Consider the following 14020-nt stretch of genomic DNA (forward strand, 5'->3'; position numbering starts at 1 on the left):
GCGTCAAAATCATTATGAATACTTGGAAAACGATACATAAATTGTCAAACTGTTTCTCCATGTTAGCTGGTTTGGGCTCGTTAAATTGACAGTTTGAATATGACGCCACAGAGGTGCCCTTTTTGTTTTTGTGTCTAGAGGCTAATGGAGACAAAAAATTCTAATTAGGTAAGTATTGAGGGAGACAGCTGCAGTCACAATAGCCAAACAGGCTATAAGTAATTCCTGCAGGCAACTGTACACTGACAACGACACTTGGCTAATGTTATCATATTTTTGGGAGCAGACAGAGGGGTCTACAGTCTGTGTTTGAAGGATATATCCAGGATGGCAAACTGACTCAGCAGCAACAACAGGTTAAAAAGACAAAGATAGTTAGAAGCTAGAGCCGAACTATAGGCTACAGATCACAGTGTAAAAGTGAACCACCACATCACTGCTGATCGCCACACAAGACAATAAATATAAAGGGAAACTTTGCTGATACTGAACCAGCTGTGTGTCATCACAGATTAACGTTGTTTGGCTTTCCCCCGTGCCGCCAGCCGCCGGACCTCTGCTGGTGGATGGGTGAGGATCTCCAGGGGAAGCCAAACAACAGTCATCTGCGCACAATGCGATGACACACAGCTGGTTGAATATGAGCAAAGTTTCCCTGCTTCCCTTCACTGGTTCCTGTACAGCAGGGTCGGTCTTTGTTTCACTGTTATAATTATCAAAAAGCAAAAGCAGCATTCAGGAGGCTATACCTTCATTAGCTAGCTAGCTAACCCTAAACAGGGAAGACAGACATATCTCCTTCCAACCTCTCCAGGTAACGAGTATCATTTATTCACAATGATCTCTAGGCTCAGCATTTAGCTCCACATCCACAAAACCAGCCTGAATAGAGGAGAATCAGAAGCGATTGCATGAGAGTCTATGGAGCACAATCGTGCTGTCAGAGCCTTGTCGGAGCTCACCCATACTACGCTACTACAACAACATTATGGAAAGAATCCCTGCAGTGAAATGAAACATTTTTTGTACCTTTCACTTGTTCCGCACCAAGTTTTGCAAAAGGAGAAGTCTCGTTCTGATACCTTGCAGACTTTTTCACATCACTGAAATCAGCTAAACATTCAGCCGTGACAATGAAAATATTTTTGATTAGAGTAAAATACACTTTCTCTACTCCAAACAATTTCTTTCTGCAACACGTCACCTCTCGTGAAATTTTGACCAAAAAAAATTTTTTTGGACGTACATTAACAGGCTGGAAAACTCTCCATATTGCAACAGGCTCCAGGTTGAAAAAGACCAGAGTCCCCCTTCATCAGGCAAAAGAACATAGCTAACTTCAGTGGACAAAATTCAAAATGGCCTCCCCATGCCTCTCTGTGAGGTGTGATTTCTCCCAGCCAATCAGCGAGCATCAGGCTATATCATAGATAGTGACATCCTGGGGTCTGTCCCAAGTCTCTTAAATTACTGCTAGTTATCTTACCTAGCCGACTTTGCTAGCTGTTTAGCCCCTCCCACCTAGGAAAAAATGTGAGGAGCTAGCGCTAGGAGTGATGAGCGAGCATTGTCGGTTTAAGAGACATGAGACGTCCTTTCCACTGAAGCGTCACGTGAAGCGACATCCATTCCTGATGACGGCGGCACCACTGGATCTGCTCCGTAAGGAAGCAGCCAGCGTCTGGCGGTACTATGGGTACATCCCAAGTCTCATTATATTCGCTGACCAAAACAGTAGCCCCACCACCCCCCGCCATCATGACTCTGGTCACACACTTTTGCATGTAGCAGCCGCACATCACCGACAGTCCAATGAACAACGCAATGGGTTGTGACTGAAATAAACCTAATTGCAACATAACAATCTTGCATGAAATATCATTACTCTTTGAAGTAGGTACGTGAATTACAGTGACTCATTGCAAAGAATGCATGTAACTGGTACTTACTCCTGTACTGTTTCTCCACCATCTCGTTCAAATGTGCCAGATGTAGAGGGCGGGTATTTATACGTCATGGCATTCAGCTGAAAAACTCTTCTGGATAGGAAGCTCTCGACCATCCTAGCTCGTAGCTGCTTAAAGCTTGCTGCTAGCTCCTAGCGCTAGCTCCTTGCTGCACAAATAAGAGACTTGGGACGGCCTAGAAGATGGCAGACCTCAAACGACTTTCGGTTCAAGCGAGGAGCTAGCAGTAGCACTATAAAAATGAGAGACTTGGGACGGACCCCTGGCATCTGACAAAATCAGCAGTGGCCCAGACTTCCTTGTTGCGTGTATGGTTGCGTGGCCAAACCCACTCCGACACCCACAGTCATAACATAAAAAATAACAGTGGTGGGTCAGTGAAACTCACACATTATATGTTTGAATAGTTGTGCTAAATGTTAAGTGTTGTTTGTGTGGGATTTCTACAAAGTAGTTACATTTTGGCATTAGAATGGTGACACTATGTTTGATCACCTGTGACTAGTGTAAGACATGCACCAGGTGCGCCATACTGAGGGAACTGTTTTACAAATAACGCATCATAACGTAGGACAACAGTACTCAATAGTGCACTGGGTGATGCCACAGGTTTGTGTGTTTTTATATTGCATTATTATATTTAGTATATTTATGAGCACTGTTGGAGGGAGCCAATGACTGCGTCACTGTAACTGTGCACACAACAATAAAGAACTTGAAATGTCTGTTGTCTGATATTTTTTAATTGATGACGTCTCTTTTTCCTCTGAACCATAATGAATTTATTTTTATCAGAAAACTCAAGGGGGCTGTTCTTGTTTAACTCACCAGATCTGTTTCCTGGTTGTTGATGTCATTGCTGATGTCAGACAGAGAGCCGAGGGAGCTGAGGTAGCTCCGCCTCTTCACACCATCTCTGTGACACAGACCTTGAAACACACACAGAGCACTCATCCATAAGAGTATGTTTCATTGAGGGCAACTTATATTCATTATAGCCAACACCAAAACCTAAAGCCCGGAACGTTCAGCAGTCTTTCAGTCTTATCCTGACATACGTTTAAAAAACACCCTACAGTTGCCTGCGGCCCTTCATGGTGGTCTGGTAAACGAGGTGTTGGATCTGTAGCTACTGAGAAATAACAGTGAAAAAAAAGACTCAAATGTTCCTGTGAGGAAATTTTATATGACAGACACTTGAAAATATTCCTACCTGTGCTGACACTGAAATACGACGAGTCGGCATCGTCACAGGAAACAGAGCGACCAACATCAACCGAGGGGTCCCACTCCAGCCCCAGGTGCTCGTGGGTAGGTGAGGACTGAGGAGGGAGGTGAATGGGAGAGGAGAAGGCCGGGGTGTGGTTAGCCGATTGGCTGGAATCTAGAGAAAAGACACAAACAGTTTGATTTATTACTGAATGTCAGCAGTTGTCCTTTAGTGAGTCATTAATACCTGTAATTAAATGTTTAGTGTTTCAGTTAACCTTTCGGATGGTTTGATAAAGCAGGGAGGTCCAGGTTGGTTTTATCAAGCACTCCCTCTTCCTCTAATACAGTCTCTGAAGGACAACCAGAGTCTGTAGCCTGAGATAGAATCCAGTCATCCTCAAACACCTGGAGGAGGAGCAGGAGGAAGAGGGGGAGGAAGAGAAAAAGAAATGAACATTAGAATTACCACCTTGTGGTTGTGTATGCTACATGTTAGCATGTTACAGTCTCCACCCATGTCAGTGAAAACATGGATGCTTCACACACAGAAGATCTATACAATCAGCACAGGTTCAAGATTAGAGTCACCAATTCAGTATCTGTCCAAATGTCTCCCCTTCTGTTCCTGAGATATGACGCTGATTAGTGGCCATAAAAGTATTTTATGCAGAACATTATGATGTCACAGTGAAGGTGACCTTTGACCTTTTGGATATAAAATGCCGTCACTTAATTATTTTTTTCCTGTTAGACATTTATGAGAAATTTTGTCATAATTAGTGGATGAATTTCTGAATTGAGGCCGAAAGCATGTTTTGTGAAGTCACAGTGACCTTTGACCACCAAATTCTAATCAGTTCATTCTTGAGTCCAAGTAGATGTCTGTGTGAGCTTCACTCCACCTTCATGTATATTTACATCTGTGTGAGTTCACTGCCATTCATTTCAGCTGTCACAATGAGTGTGTGTCTGTGTGTGTGTACCAGTCTCATGCTCAGCAGCCGCGTGTGTGTTCGGGCGATGTTGTTGTAGACGAGGCTGCAGCGCCGCAGCAGCTCCAGCAGCCGACTCTCCACATGCTGAGCATCAGTTGGCTGGCTGCGCTGGATCAAGGCCTCCCCACGCTGCAGCAGGACGTTCACACGGCCGGAGTTCACACACACACACTGCTGGAAGGACTGCACACACACACACACACATAAAAAAACCAAAACATATACATAAGGTAGGAAAACACATGCATTTAGTTATATAACACAAACACACAAACCTGCAGTTGTCTCAGCTTTTCGCAGGTGTTTCCTGTCAGGTGATCGACATCGGTCAGACGGACGTCCAGGTCAGCCAACCAGAGAGTGAGCTCCTCCCTCTCTGCCTCAAACCCCTCCCACTCCGAGACAAAGAGCTGACAGAGAAGAAATAGAGATACACACAAATCTCTCTTTCTTTGCTCTGATGGTTCACAAATGCTTCAATAAAGGATTTTTTAGTGTTTTAATGTCATTTTTTCCACATTTCTGCCTGAAGCTAAATTCAATTTCTCCTAAATGATTAAACAGATCACAGGTACACTGCACTACCTGGTAAACATGCAATCTAACTTTAGAAAATGTTTTTTGGACTTTACATTTTTGGCACCAAAGATCTTTTCTGCCAACAATAAGTGTGAGCATGTGAATACACCTGATTTAACATTTACTTAGGTAAAGTGTGGAGTTGCTGCTGCAGTAGAACCAAAATTTACCTTTTGGTTCTCATCTCACCCAAAACTCTAGATGTCAGAATCAGCAACATGAAAATTCAACCGCAGCATTAATTAACTAAAATCGCTTTCTATGCTTTAACAAAATACAAGATATTATTGGAAGTACACTACTTATTTGGGTATTTTATTGGGTGGGACTCTGACCTTGAGTTGTCTGGTGATGGATTCCAGTTTGGCGTTCACATTGTCCCATCGTTGCCCACACTCCCTTGCCATCGCCAGCAGCCGCGCCTGCATGGCGCCTTGAAACAGCCGAGTCAGTGTCCGATTCTTCTGGGTCAGACTGTCCAACTGGACAAGACGAGATCCGGCCTCGCACCGCAGCCTCTAAACACATACAGCAAAAGCATGTTTTTTTCCTACAGCTACACAAAACAACTCAGACATCTTTAGAGGACTCCATTACCCATAAGTCCTGTGCATTGAAGTCATGCAGTGAATTAGCCTGTTGGTTTACAATCACATTTGACAAAGAAATGCATCAAATCTTTGGATTTGAGAAGCTGTTTCTCATTCCTCAGAGATGTTGGTCCATATTGACATGATGACATCACACAGTTGCTGCAGATTTGTCGGCTGCACATCCATGATGAGAATCTCCCGTTCCAGCACACCCCAAAGGTGCTCTATTGGACTGAGATCTGGTGACTGTGGAGGCCATTGGAGTACAGTGAACTCATTGTCATGTTTGAGATGATGTGAGCTTTGTGACATGGTGCGTTATCCTGCTGGAAGTAGCCATCAGAAGATGGGTACACTGTGGTCATAAAGGGATGGACACGCTCAGCAACAATACTCAGGTAGGCTGTGGTGTTTAAACCATGCTCAGTTGGTACTAAGAAAATCTCCCCCACACCATTACACCACCAGCAGCAGCAGCCTGAAGCGTTGATACAAGGCAGGATGGATCCATGCTTCCATCTGAATGGCAACAGGAAGTCAAATAAGCACTGGTTCCAACCAAGGTGTGCAGAAGAGCATCTCTGAAGCAACAACACCTTGTCCAACCTTGAAGCAGATGGGCTACAGCAGCAGAAGACCACACCAGGTGCCACTCCTGTCAGCTAACAACAGGAAACTGAGGCTACAATTCACACGGGTTTTCTCACCAAAACTGGACAATAGAAGATTGGAAAAACCACCCTTTCTATCATCTTGAAGCAGTCTGGCCATTCTCCTCTGACCTCTGGCATCAACAAGGCATTTTGGCTCACTGGATATTTTCTCTTTTTGGGACCATCCTCTATAAACCCTAGAGATGGTTGTGCTGAAAATCCCAGTAAATACTCAGAGCAGCCCGTCTGGCACCAACAACCATGCCACGTTCAAAGTCACTTCAATCACCTTTCTTCATCATTCTGATGCTCCGTTTGAACTTCAGCAGCTCGTCTTCACCATGTCTACATGACTAAATGCATTGAGCTGCTGCCATGTGATTGGCTGATTAGCTATTAACGTTTGCGAGCAGTTGAACCTAATAAAGTGGCCGGTGAGTGTAATTGCAGATTGATTGTGTGTCGAATGACTAATCAACTTATCATTGCAGCTCTAGTCTCACTCTGTACAAATCAGACATTAAAGTCCTGCATTATGCAGACGACTTGACTCTGCTATCTGCTTTCAAATGAACATTTTTAGAAAAGAGCCTGAAGCTGCTGTAGTAAAATCAAAATTATGTTTATTTTCAAACATTAAAATCTGATAGAGTCATATATATTGTGAATTGTTAAATTTGTAACTTACACTCCACCTTTTCAACTCTTTGGGCCTCGTAATCAGCGGCACATGAAAATTCAACCATCAAATTATGTAACCGATAATAACAAGACTTTGCACCTTCAGTAATTTTTTCTATACTGGTGTTTAATTTAAAGTGCAGATACATGAAACAGGGGGAATTCTGTGCTTGATCATTCTCCTGCCTTCTCCTCCAGTGGAACAACAGAAAGTGACTGATACATAAAAGCAGCTGCCTCACTGTGTGTTGGAGCTGCAGAGGAGGTTTGCTGTGGATCACATTTCCCAGAAGTGACCAACCTGACAGCAGAATTTAATTTGGACAAACAAGGAGAATCTACAGCTTTTCAGTCAGCAGGGATGGACGCACTGCTCGGCTGCACACTCAAACTTTGTGATTTAAAGGTTGTAAAACGACGGGATTTACACATAAATACTGACTGCCTCAGCTTTACGACCAGCCGCTGAGCGATATTTACGCTCTACCTGGATTATGTCTTTAACCTGCACCTGAACTTAGCCGAACTTTGTTTTAACCCCAGTTTTTCTTTCACCGAGGCATGTGAGCTATCCAGATTGTAGAGCCTCGAGACAAATATATGGATCTAAGATGCACACTTACTTTGATTATGACAATGATGTACAACACAGAGGAGAGTTAATAAATGACCAATAAATAAAAAAATAAAATAAAATGCAGGACAAGCTAAGATGAAAAGTAACTGTGGAGAGATCAAATTTAGTAAGAAATAAGGCTATGAAATAAAAACTTAGTAAGCAGATTTTTTTTTTTTTTTACATTACTGAGTAAAAAGACTCCATATTTAATCCGATGAGAAATAAAGTTCCTATTTAATCCCTTCATTAACTGAAGTTTGGGTTCAAATATGAACTCACTCTTAGTTTTTAATTTTTCTCTGGAAAATTTTGCAAAAGTTCTCAAAGAGAAGCTAAACTCATCCACAATTTAAGATCACATGATTCCTTTCTATGCAACCAATTGTCAAATCTCATTCCGGGCGCCCTATTTAAACTGCTCTGTCCTGCCTACTGTTGCTGCTTCCTCTGCAAGCCACTTTGCAACCTGCCTCCACCCCAGCTCCTCCTTTTCATGCTGTGTCTGACTTATCAATAGCCCCTTTTCCACTGCAGGAACTTTTCTCATTTACCCGGGGTTTTGAAAAACCTCTGTGCATTTCCACCGAAATTACCCAGGGAAAAAACTTACCCTGGAAAAAGTACCTAGTAAGGGGGTAGGACTTTTCAGATTACCCAGAATTCTTGAGGGGCGGGGCGGTGTGCCGAAGAACGCTGATCGGTGGAATGCACACACAGCCTTCCGCAGTTCCGTGTCAGTGTGTCTGCAAACTTTATTTCATTCCTATGGGCTTCACTTCGTTTGTGTTTTGATTAAGGACGGGTACCGACACCCAGTACTAAATTAGCACCGGGGCTAAATTATCAAAGACCATAGTATTGATATGCTCTAACAGTATCGGTTCTTTTGTGCTGACGCTAAACTCCTCCACATACACACACACTGACGCAACACGGTAACCGGTGAACAGCCGAGCGGCCGCAGTGGAAACAAAGTGAAGATAACTCAAAAATGACTCAAGTTGACGGCAGCTATACTCGTTACTGTAACTAACACTAACCCTTAAGAAGCAGTAGCGGCAGTAGCTCAGTCCATAGGGACTTGGGTTGGGACCCGGAGGGTCGCCTGTTCAAGTCCCCATGTGGACCAAATATGGAGCGTGGACTGGTAGCTAGAGAGGTGCCAGTTCACCTCCTGGGCCCAACTGCTCGGGGCGCCTGACCAAGGCAGCCCCCTCACTCTGACATCTCTTCACTTTCTGTACCCGGGGAGGGGGTCTTTGCTGCTGCTCTCCCTGCCTTTGGCTTTGCATGTAGGCATATGGAAGGGCAGGGAGGTTTGTTCTCTCTGCCTCAGGCTTTCCTTGTTTGCGTGTGAAAGGGCAGAGAGGTGTGCTCTCTCCACCTTAGGCTTTCTGCGTAGGCCTAGTAAAGGCAGAGACAATACTGTAAATGGAAGTAATTTTTCTTTGACTAATGTGGTCCTGACTCAACTGTGTTTATTGTGCATTTTGTCTCTCATTTGTCCATTTTGTGCCTCCTCGTCTCCTCCGTCCTCCTGCCTGTGACCTGGACATCATTCACAGCGGGATGCTTACGGATGTCTCAATTCCTAAAATGCATGTCAATGAGAGAAGAGTGAGGATGCACAAGTCTCTCCTGCATTCATGACGTGACACACAGGAAATAATGCAGCTGTGTTTCATGTCATATTTAACTGACACTGCTTCGAAGCCCAGATGTCTCATTATATTAAATGCCTGTTGCCTTGACTCCTCCGCTCACATCGGATGGGAGGGATTAAAACATGAGGAGAGAGGGCAAGGAAAGGAATCAAGGATGCGAAAACTGAAAAATGAGAGTAGGGATAGTAAATACAGCCTGAGCAAAAATCTTTTCCCATGGAAAGATTCCACCTCCAGTGTTCCTGGAATTTGCCACTCTACAGTAATTTGTGTTTCATTTCTACTCACCTCAAACTTCCTCAGTTCTTCCTTGGCAGTGATGCAGGTAACGTGGGCAGAGTTGGGGGAACTGACAGCCTGCTCGGCCAGTCGAAGCCAAGTGTCCAGGTGGGCGTGTTCTTTCATGAACTCGTGCCAGAGCACCCACTTCCTCTCTAATCTGGAAACACAGAGGAAGTCAAACAGCAAGAAAGACACACAGGCTGCTGGAATGTGAGACACAAAGACATGGAGGTTATAAATGGTCTTGTGGCGGCAGCGGGGGCGACTCCATAGAGTGCCAAAGTTAAACCAGATCTACCAGGTTGTGTTCCAGATGTAAGAAACCTTAGACAGTAAACCCTCAACCTCCAAGAACCACCATTACATGAGAGACAGGATGCCTCTGGCTGCAAACAATGTTAGTACTCTTTGGTTGATAAATCTAATATTTGTGAAACCCTTGGATTCCACTACTAAGCTCTCATGATACATATATGCGGGACACTCACTGTCCACATCCCTGCAGGTCTCCGTCTTGGCTCCAGCTGCCGTCCCCTTGCTGCTCCGAAGCTGCAGACGAGGTGGAAAGAAAAGGAGACTCTGACAGATCCAGAAACAGCTCCATGTCCCTCACTTCCTGTCCCTTGGTGTTGGGGTGGCGCTCTGAAGTGGCTGGGGATCCAGGCATTCTGACATCACGTGACCTTTACCTGTTAAGACACAAAGTGGAGACAATAAATTAGACTGTTGAAAGCAGGAGTTTGTAGAAAGGCCAGAAACATGTTTTGTGAGGTCACACTGACCTCTGACCTTCGACCACCAAATTTTTATCAATTAAGTCATCGTTCATGAGATAACAGGTATCATGTTCACAAAAATGAGACAGATGTAGGATCACATTGACCTTGACCTTTGACTGAAGACCACCAATATCTAATCACATCATTGTTGAGTTCAAGTGGACATTTGTGCCAAATTTAAAAAAAAAATCCCCCAGCATGTACACAGAGATGTCGTTAGAGAGCTGCTACCAAGTCCCTTCTTTACACCGCCTTTGCATTTTTACACAGAACCAGCCGGCAGCACTTTATAAACAATAACAATCATTTACCGTCCCTGTTATATGCCGCTTGATCTCGCCCTCTGCTCAGAGGGTAAGGAGCTCCTGCACCTCATTGTTTTTACTATTTGTGGACATTCTTAGCTGTTAAGTGCTAGCAGTGTGTGACAACCTGCTGGGCGATAAACCTGATTGTGATTTAAACAAGTCGACTTAAACACATTTGAGTTTTTGCTCCTGGAGAACAGAAGAAAAGCAAACAACAAGAATTCATTTTGTTTAGTGGTTTAAAGCCTCCAAGCAAAGAGACAGACCTCACACACACACGCACACACGCACACACACACACACACACACACACACACACAGCAGTGATTCGCCATTATCACCTCCACAAGGACCAACACACACACACACACACACACACACACACACACCTGCAGCTACACACACAAATATGGAGCCAATAACGCCACACTGAGGGCAAGATTTACGTGTATGAAAGGAAGAACACATTTACGCTTCACCTTTTGTTTAGTTTGAGCTCACAGCCTGTGAGTAATTATCTCCTGATTTACAGAGGCAGCAGCTGATCAAACAGTCGGGTCCACAGACTGACACCCAGGCTCATTCTCTGAGAGCTCTCGTCTTCTGTTTTTTCCTCTCCTTCTCTCCTTACTTTTTTCTTTCCTACCTTCCTTTCCTGTCTAAGATCACAAACTTAATGAGTCACTCATTTAGCGCAACTCTTTGTCTGTGTGTGTGTGTGTGTGTGTGTCCACCTAAGAACTTCTGGCGTCCCAGACTCATAAATCAAGCGCTTCCTCCCACCCCACGGGAGGCTGATCAGGCCAAGGCCACATCCTCCAAACCCACACCTGGGGACTCTGTGTGTGTGTGTGTGTGTGTGTGTGTGTGTGTGTGTGTGTGTGTGTGTGTGTGTGTGTGTGTGTGTGTGTGTGGTGTATTAGCAGAGTTATGACGCCAAGGCTTCGGCCCTGCACCTCTGAGACGCCACATAGATCCCACTTACTGTCTGTCTGCATCAGTGTATGTGTGTGTGTGTGTGTGTGTGTGTGTGTGAGTGTGAGTGTGAGAGACTCCTAAGGGGCTGTGCATGCGTTTTTTGCGCTCTAAAATTCATTGTTTTCAGTGTAGACACGTGGCAGGCACGCTTAAACGCCAGAGAGTCCCCAACTGCCTATTTTTCAGGCTGCAGCCTGAGATAAACAGAATTCAACTTTTGGAACGCAGCAGCGCACACTGCATGTCATGTCATGAGGACCAACCAATCACCAATCGAATATCAGTATGTCATAAATATGGAGAAGAAGTTGATCATTTTAGTGCAGGGCTGCCAGAACTTTACACAGGCCTACACACAAACAGCTCATGGAAGAAGATCAGCTCTGCACTCAGGGTTTCAGGTCAACAGGCTGTGTTACGGTGCTTGTTAAGGCTGCTTAGCAACCTTAGACGCAACCTGCCACTGCGCTCTTGAAAGCTGGCACAAGACCCAAGACAAGCCTAGCACCCAGCATCTGACCTCACGTTCTCCATGCGGTTAAAGACGCAGCATTTGCACAACCTGTTAGTCTATAGGCTGTTTCAGGGCGTGTTTAGGTTGTCAAGAAATGACATCATTGTTTCAGGTAGACTTTCAGTCCAGCCAGTATTGCAAGCATTGCAACATATGAAACACTGAACTTTAGTCCTCCTGAAATACACACTGTGGGAAATGACAAAATCAGTTTCAGGACCTTGCGGCTCAGTTGGAGGTTGTTCCCTTTAACATGGTTCAAACTTGATGTCAGAAATAAAAGTCTACTGCTTCCTTGAAGAAACGAACAGTGCAAAGCGCCAGAGGAAAGAACTGGACACCACTGGGAAAAATCTCCAAAACTCCAAAATCTGTAGTGCTCATTTTATTACAGATAAGTCAATTGTTGAAGATGACGATCACTAGCCAAGAGAGGAGCATCTGTATTACTGTGTGCTGTGTCTTAATTTCATTCTCCAAACTAGAATAACCACCTTGTGTTTGTATGTTTTGCAAACCAGTCAAGGTGCAGTTACAGTTAACATCCACGTCTGTGAAAACATGGATGCTTCACACACACATCAATTCAGTATCTGACCAAATGTCTCTTCTTCTGTTCCTGAGATATGATGTTGAATAATTAAACATTATGATGTCACAGTGAAGCTGACCTTTTGGATATGAAGGTCATCACTTCATTATTTTTTATCCACTAAGACATTTCTGCAAAATTTAGTCATAACTAGCATTGGAATTCTTGAGTTTTGGCCAAAAACATATTTTGTGAGGTCACAGTGACCTTTGACCACCAAAATCTCTTGTGTTCATTGAGTCCAAGTGAATGTCTCTGCCAAATCTTAAGAAATTAAGAAAAATTTCGAGATATCGCTTTCAAAAGAATGACACAAATGAGGTCACTGTGACTTTGACCTTTGACCTATGACCACCAAAATCTAATCACTTCATCATTGAGTCAAAGTGTATGTTTCTGCCAAATCTTACGAAATTCCCTTACGAAATGTCTAATTTTCTTTGAATGTAGGTCTTCAGTTAGTCGTGCTAGAGCACATTTATTTATGGTAAAGACGACTTTGTTTTCCACACAGGTTCAACGTGTCTCAATAAACAAACAGACAGACGGGTTCAGTTCAGGACCAGATGAAGACATTTACCACCTCGGTCTCGAGAGAAAAACATTAATATGAACATCTGTTGAACATGTGAATACACACACAAATGCACACACACTGCTGTGTCCCCCAGTGAGCTGGACGTGTGAATGGAGAGACAGAGAGGGAAAGAGAGCATCTTTATCTGCTGATGACTCACCAACTGCAGCTCAGGGCTCCAACAACACACTAAAGTGCTGCTACTCTCTGTCTCTCTCACACACACACACACACACACACACACACACACACACACACACACACCTGCTTGCTTAATGACTATTATTTTTCATTCATTCCATTTCCACTTTTAACACTCGACTTCTGGTCCCTGTTGCAGACAATATTAAACACACAAGTCAACAGTCTCGGTCCTGATCAGCACCACAGCCACCTCTGAGGACACTGAGGTCATGTCCTCTCTGTCTTCTTGTTGGGAATTTGGGACATTTGTGAACCTCGGGGGAGTTTAAATGTTCCTCTGCCCCCGTAAACACAGAGACTGCACTTGTAGATATATTGAACTTTCTGATTTTTCGTGTTTTCTTGTATTTGTTGTTGTGAATCTTACGGGTCACAAGAGTGCAGGACACGCAGGAAGTGAGTGGGCAAAAAAATACTTCATAATACACAAAACTAAAAACTTCAAAACAGACAAACGTCTGTCAACATGTATAAATATTGTAGCATGACAGAAGCAAAAATAAGGACTGAATGGATTTAAGTGTGTGTTGGTGTCAATAATTGATTTGCATATTAATTTAAACACTAGTCTAATGCCTACCACACACTGGCAGACTTCAGTGTGACGGCCTCTCATATCTAAAGACAATGTAGGTTTTTAGTCACAGACTATAAAGAGCTTATGACCAGTTCTCACTCTAATACCAGTGCTTGGGCAGTGAATTCCAGCCTCAGACTCTGGCGAGAGAAGCCGTCCTTTCATATCGGTATGATACGTCACCATTATTGTGAAATTCCACCCAGTGGTGACAGGGGAAAACGTGACAACAATGTTAGTTAAGGT

At 43.9% G+C, this 14020-nt stretch overlaps 1 protein-coding gene across 4 annotated transcripts in view; it reads right to left on the minus strand.

Moving 5' to 3' along the window:
• LOC117259344 (nesprin-2) overlaps positions 1–14020 on the minus strand; it is a 53743-nt gene that overhangs the window by 15779 nt on the left and 23944 nt on the right. For 3 of the 4 annotated variants that reach the window (XR_013490995.1, XM_033630625.2, XM_078167377.1), the window contains exons 2-9: positions 9734–9934; positions 9252–9402; positions 5089–5271; positions 4450–4584; positions 4163–4357; positions 3455–3584; positions 3181–3351; positions 2796–2896 (exon numbers count right to left, since the gene is read on the minus strand). Coding sequence is in view for 3 of the 4 variants with exons in the window: in XM_033630625.2 (XP_033486516.2) it covers positions 2796–2896; positions 3181–3351; positions 3455–3584; positions 4163–4357; positions 4450–4584; positions 5089–5271; positions 9252–9402; positions 9734–9912 (1245 nt within the window). In the remaining variant the exon portion in view is untranslated. The remainder of the gene's footprint in view (positions 1–2795; positions 2897–3180; positions 3352–3454; positions 3585–4162; positions 4358–4449; positions 4585–5088; positions 5272–9251; positions 9403–9733; positions 9935–14020) is intronic. The other variant, XM_078167378.1, reaches the window with a different exon arrangement.

Source organism: Epinephelus lanceolatus, chromosome 4, assembly GCF_041903045.1.
Source record: "Epinephelus lanceolatus isolate andai-2023 chromosome 4, ASM4190304v1, whole genome shotgun sequence".
Taxonomy (NCBI): domain Eukaryota; kingdom Metazoa; phylum Chordata; class Actinopteri; order Perciformes; family Serranidae; genus Epinephelus; species Epinephelus lanceolatus.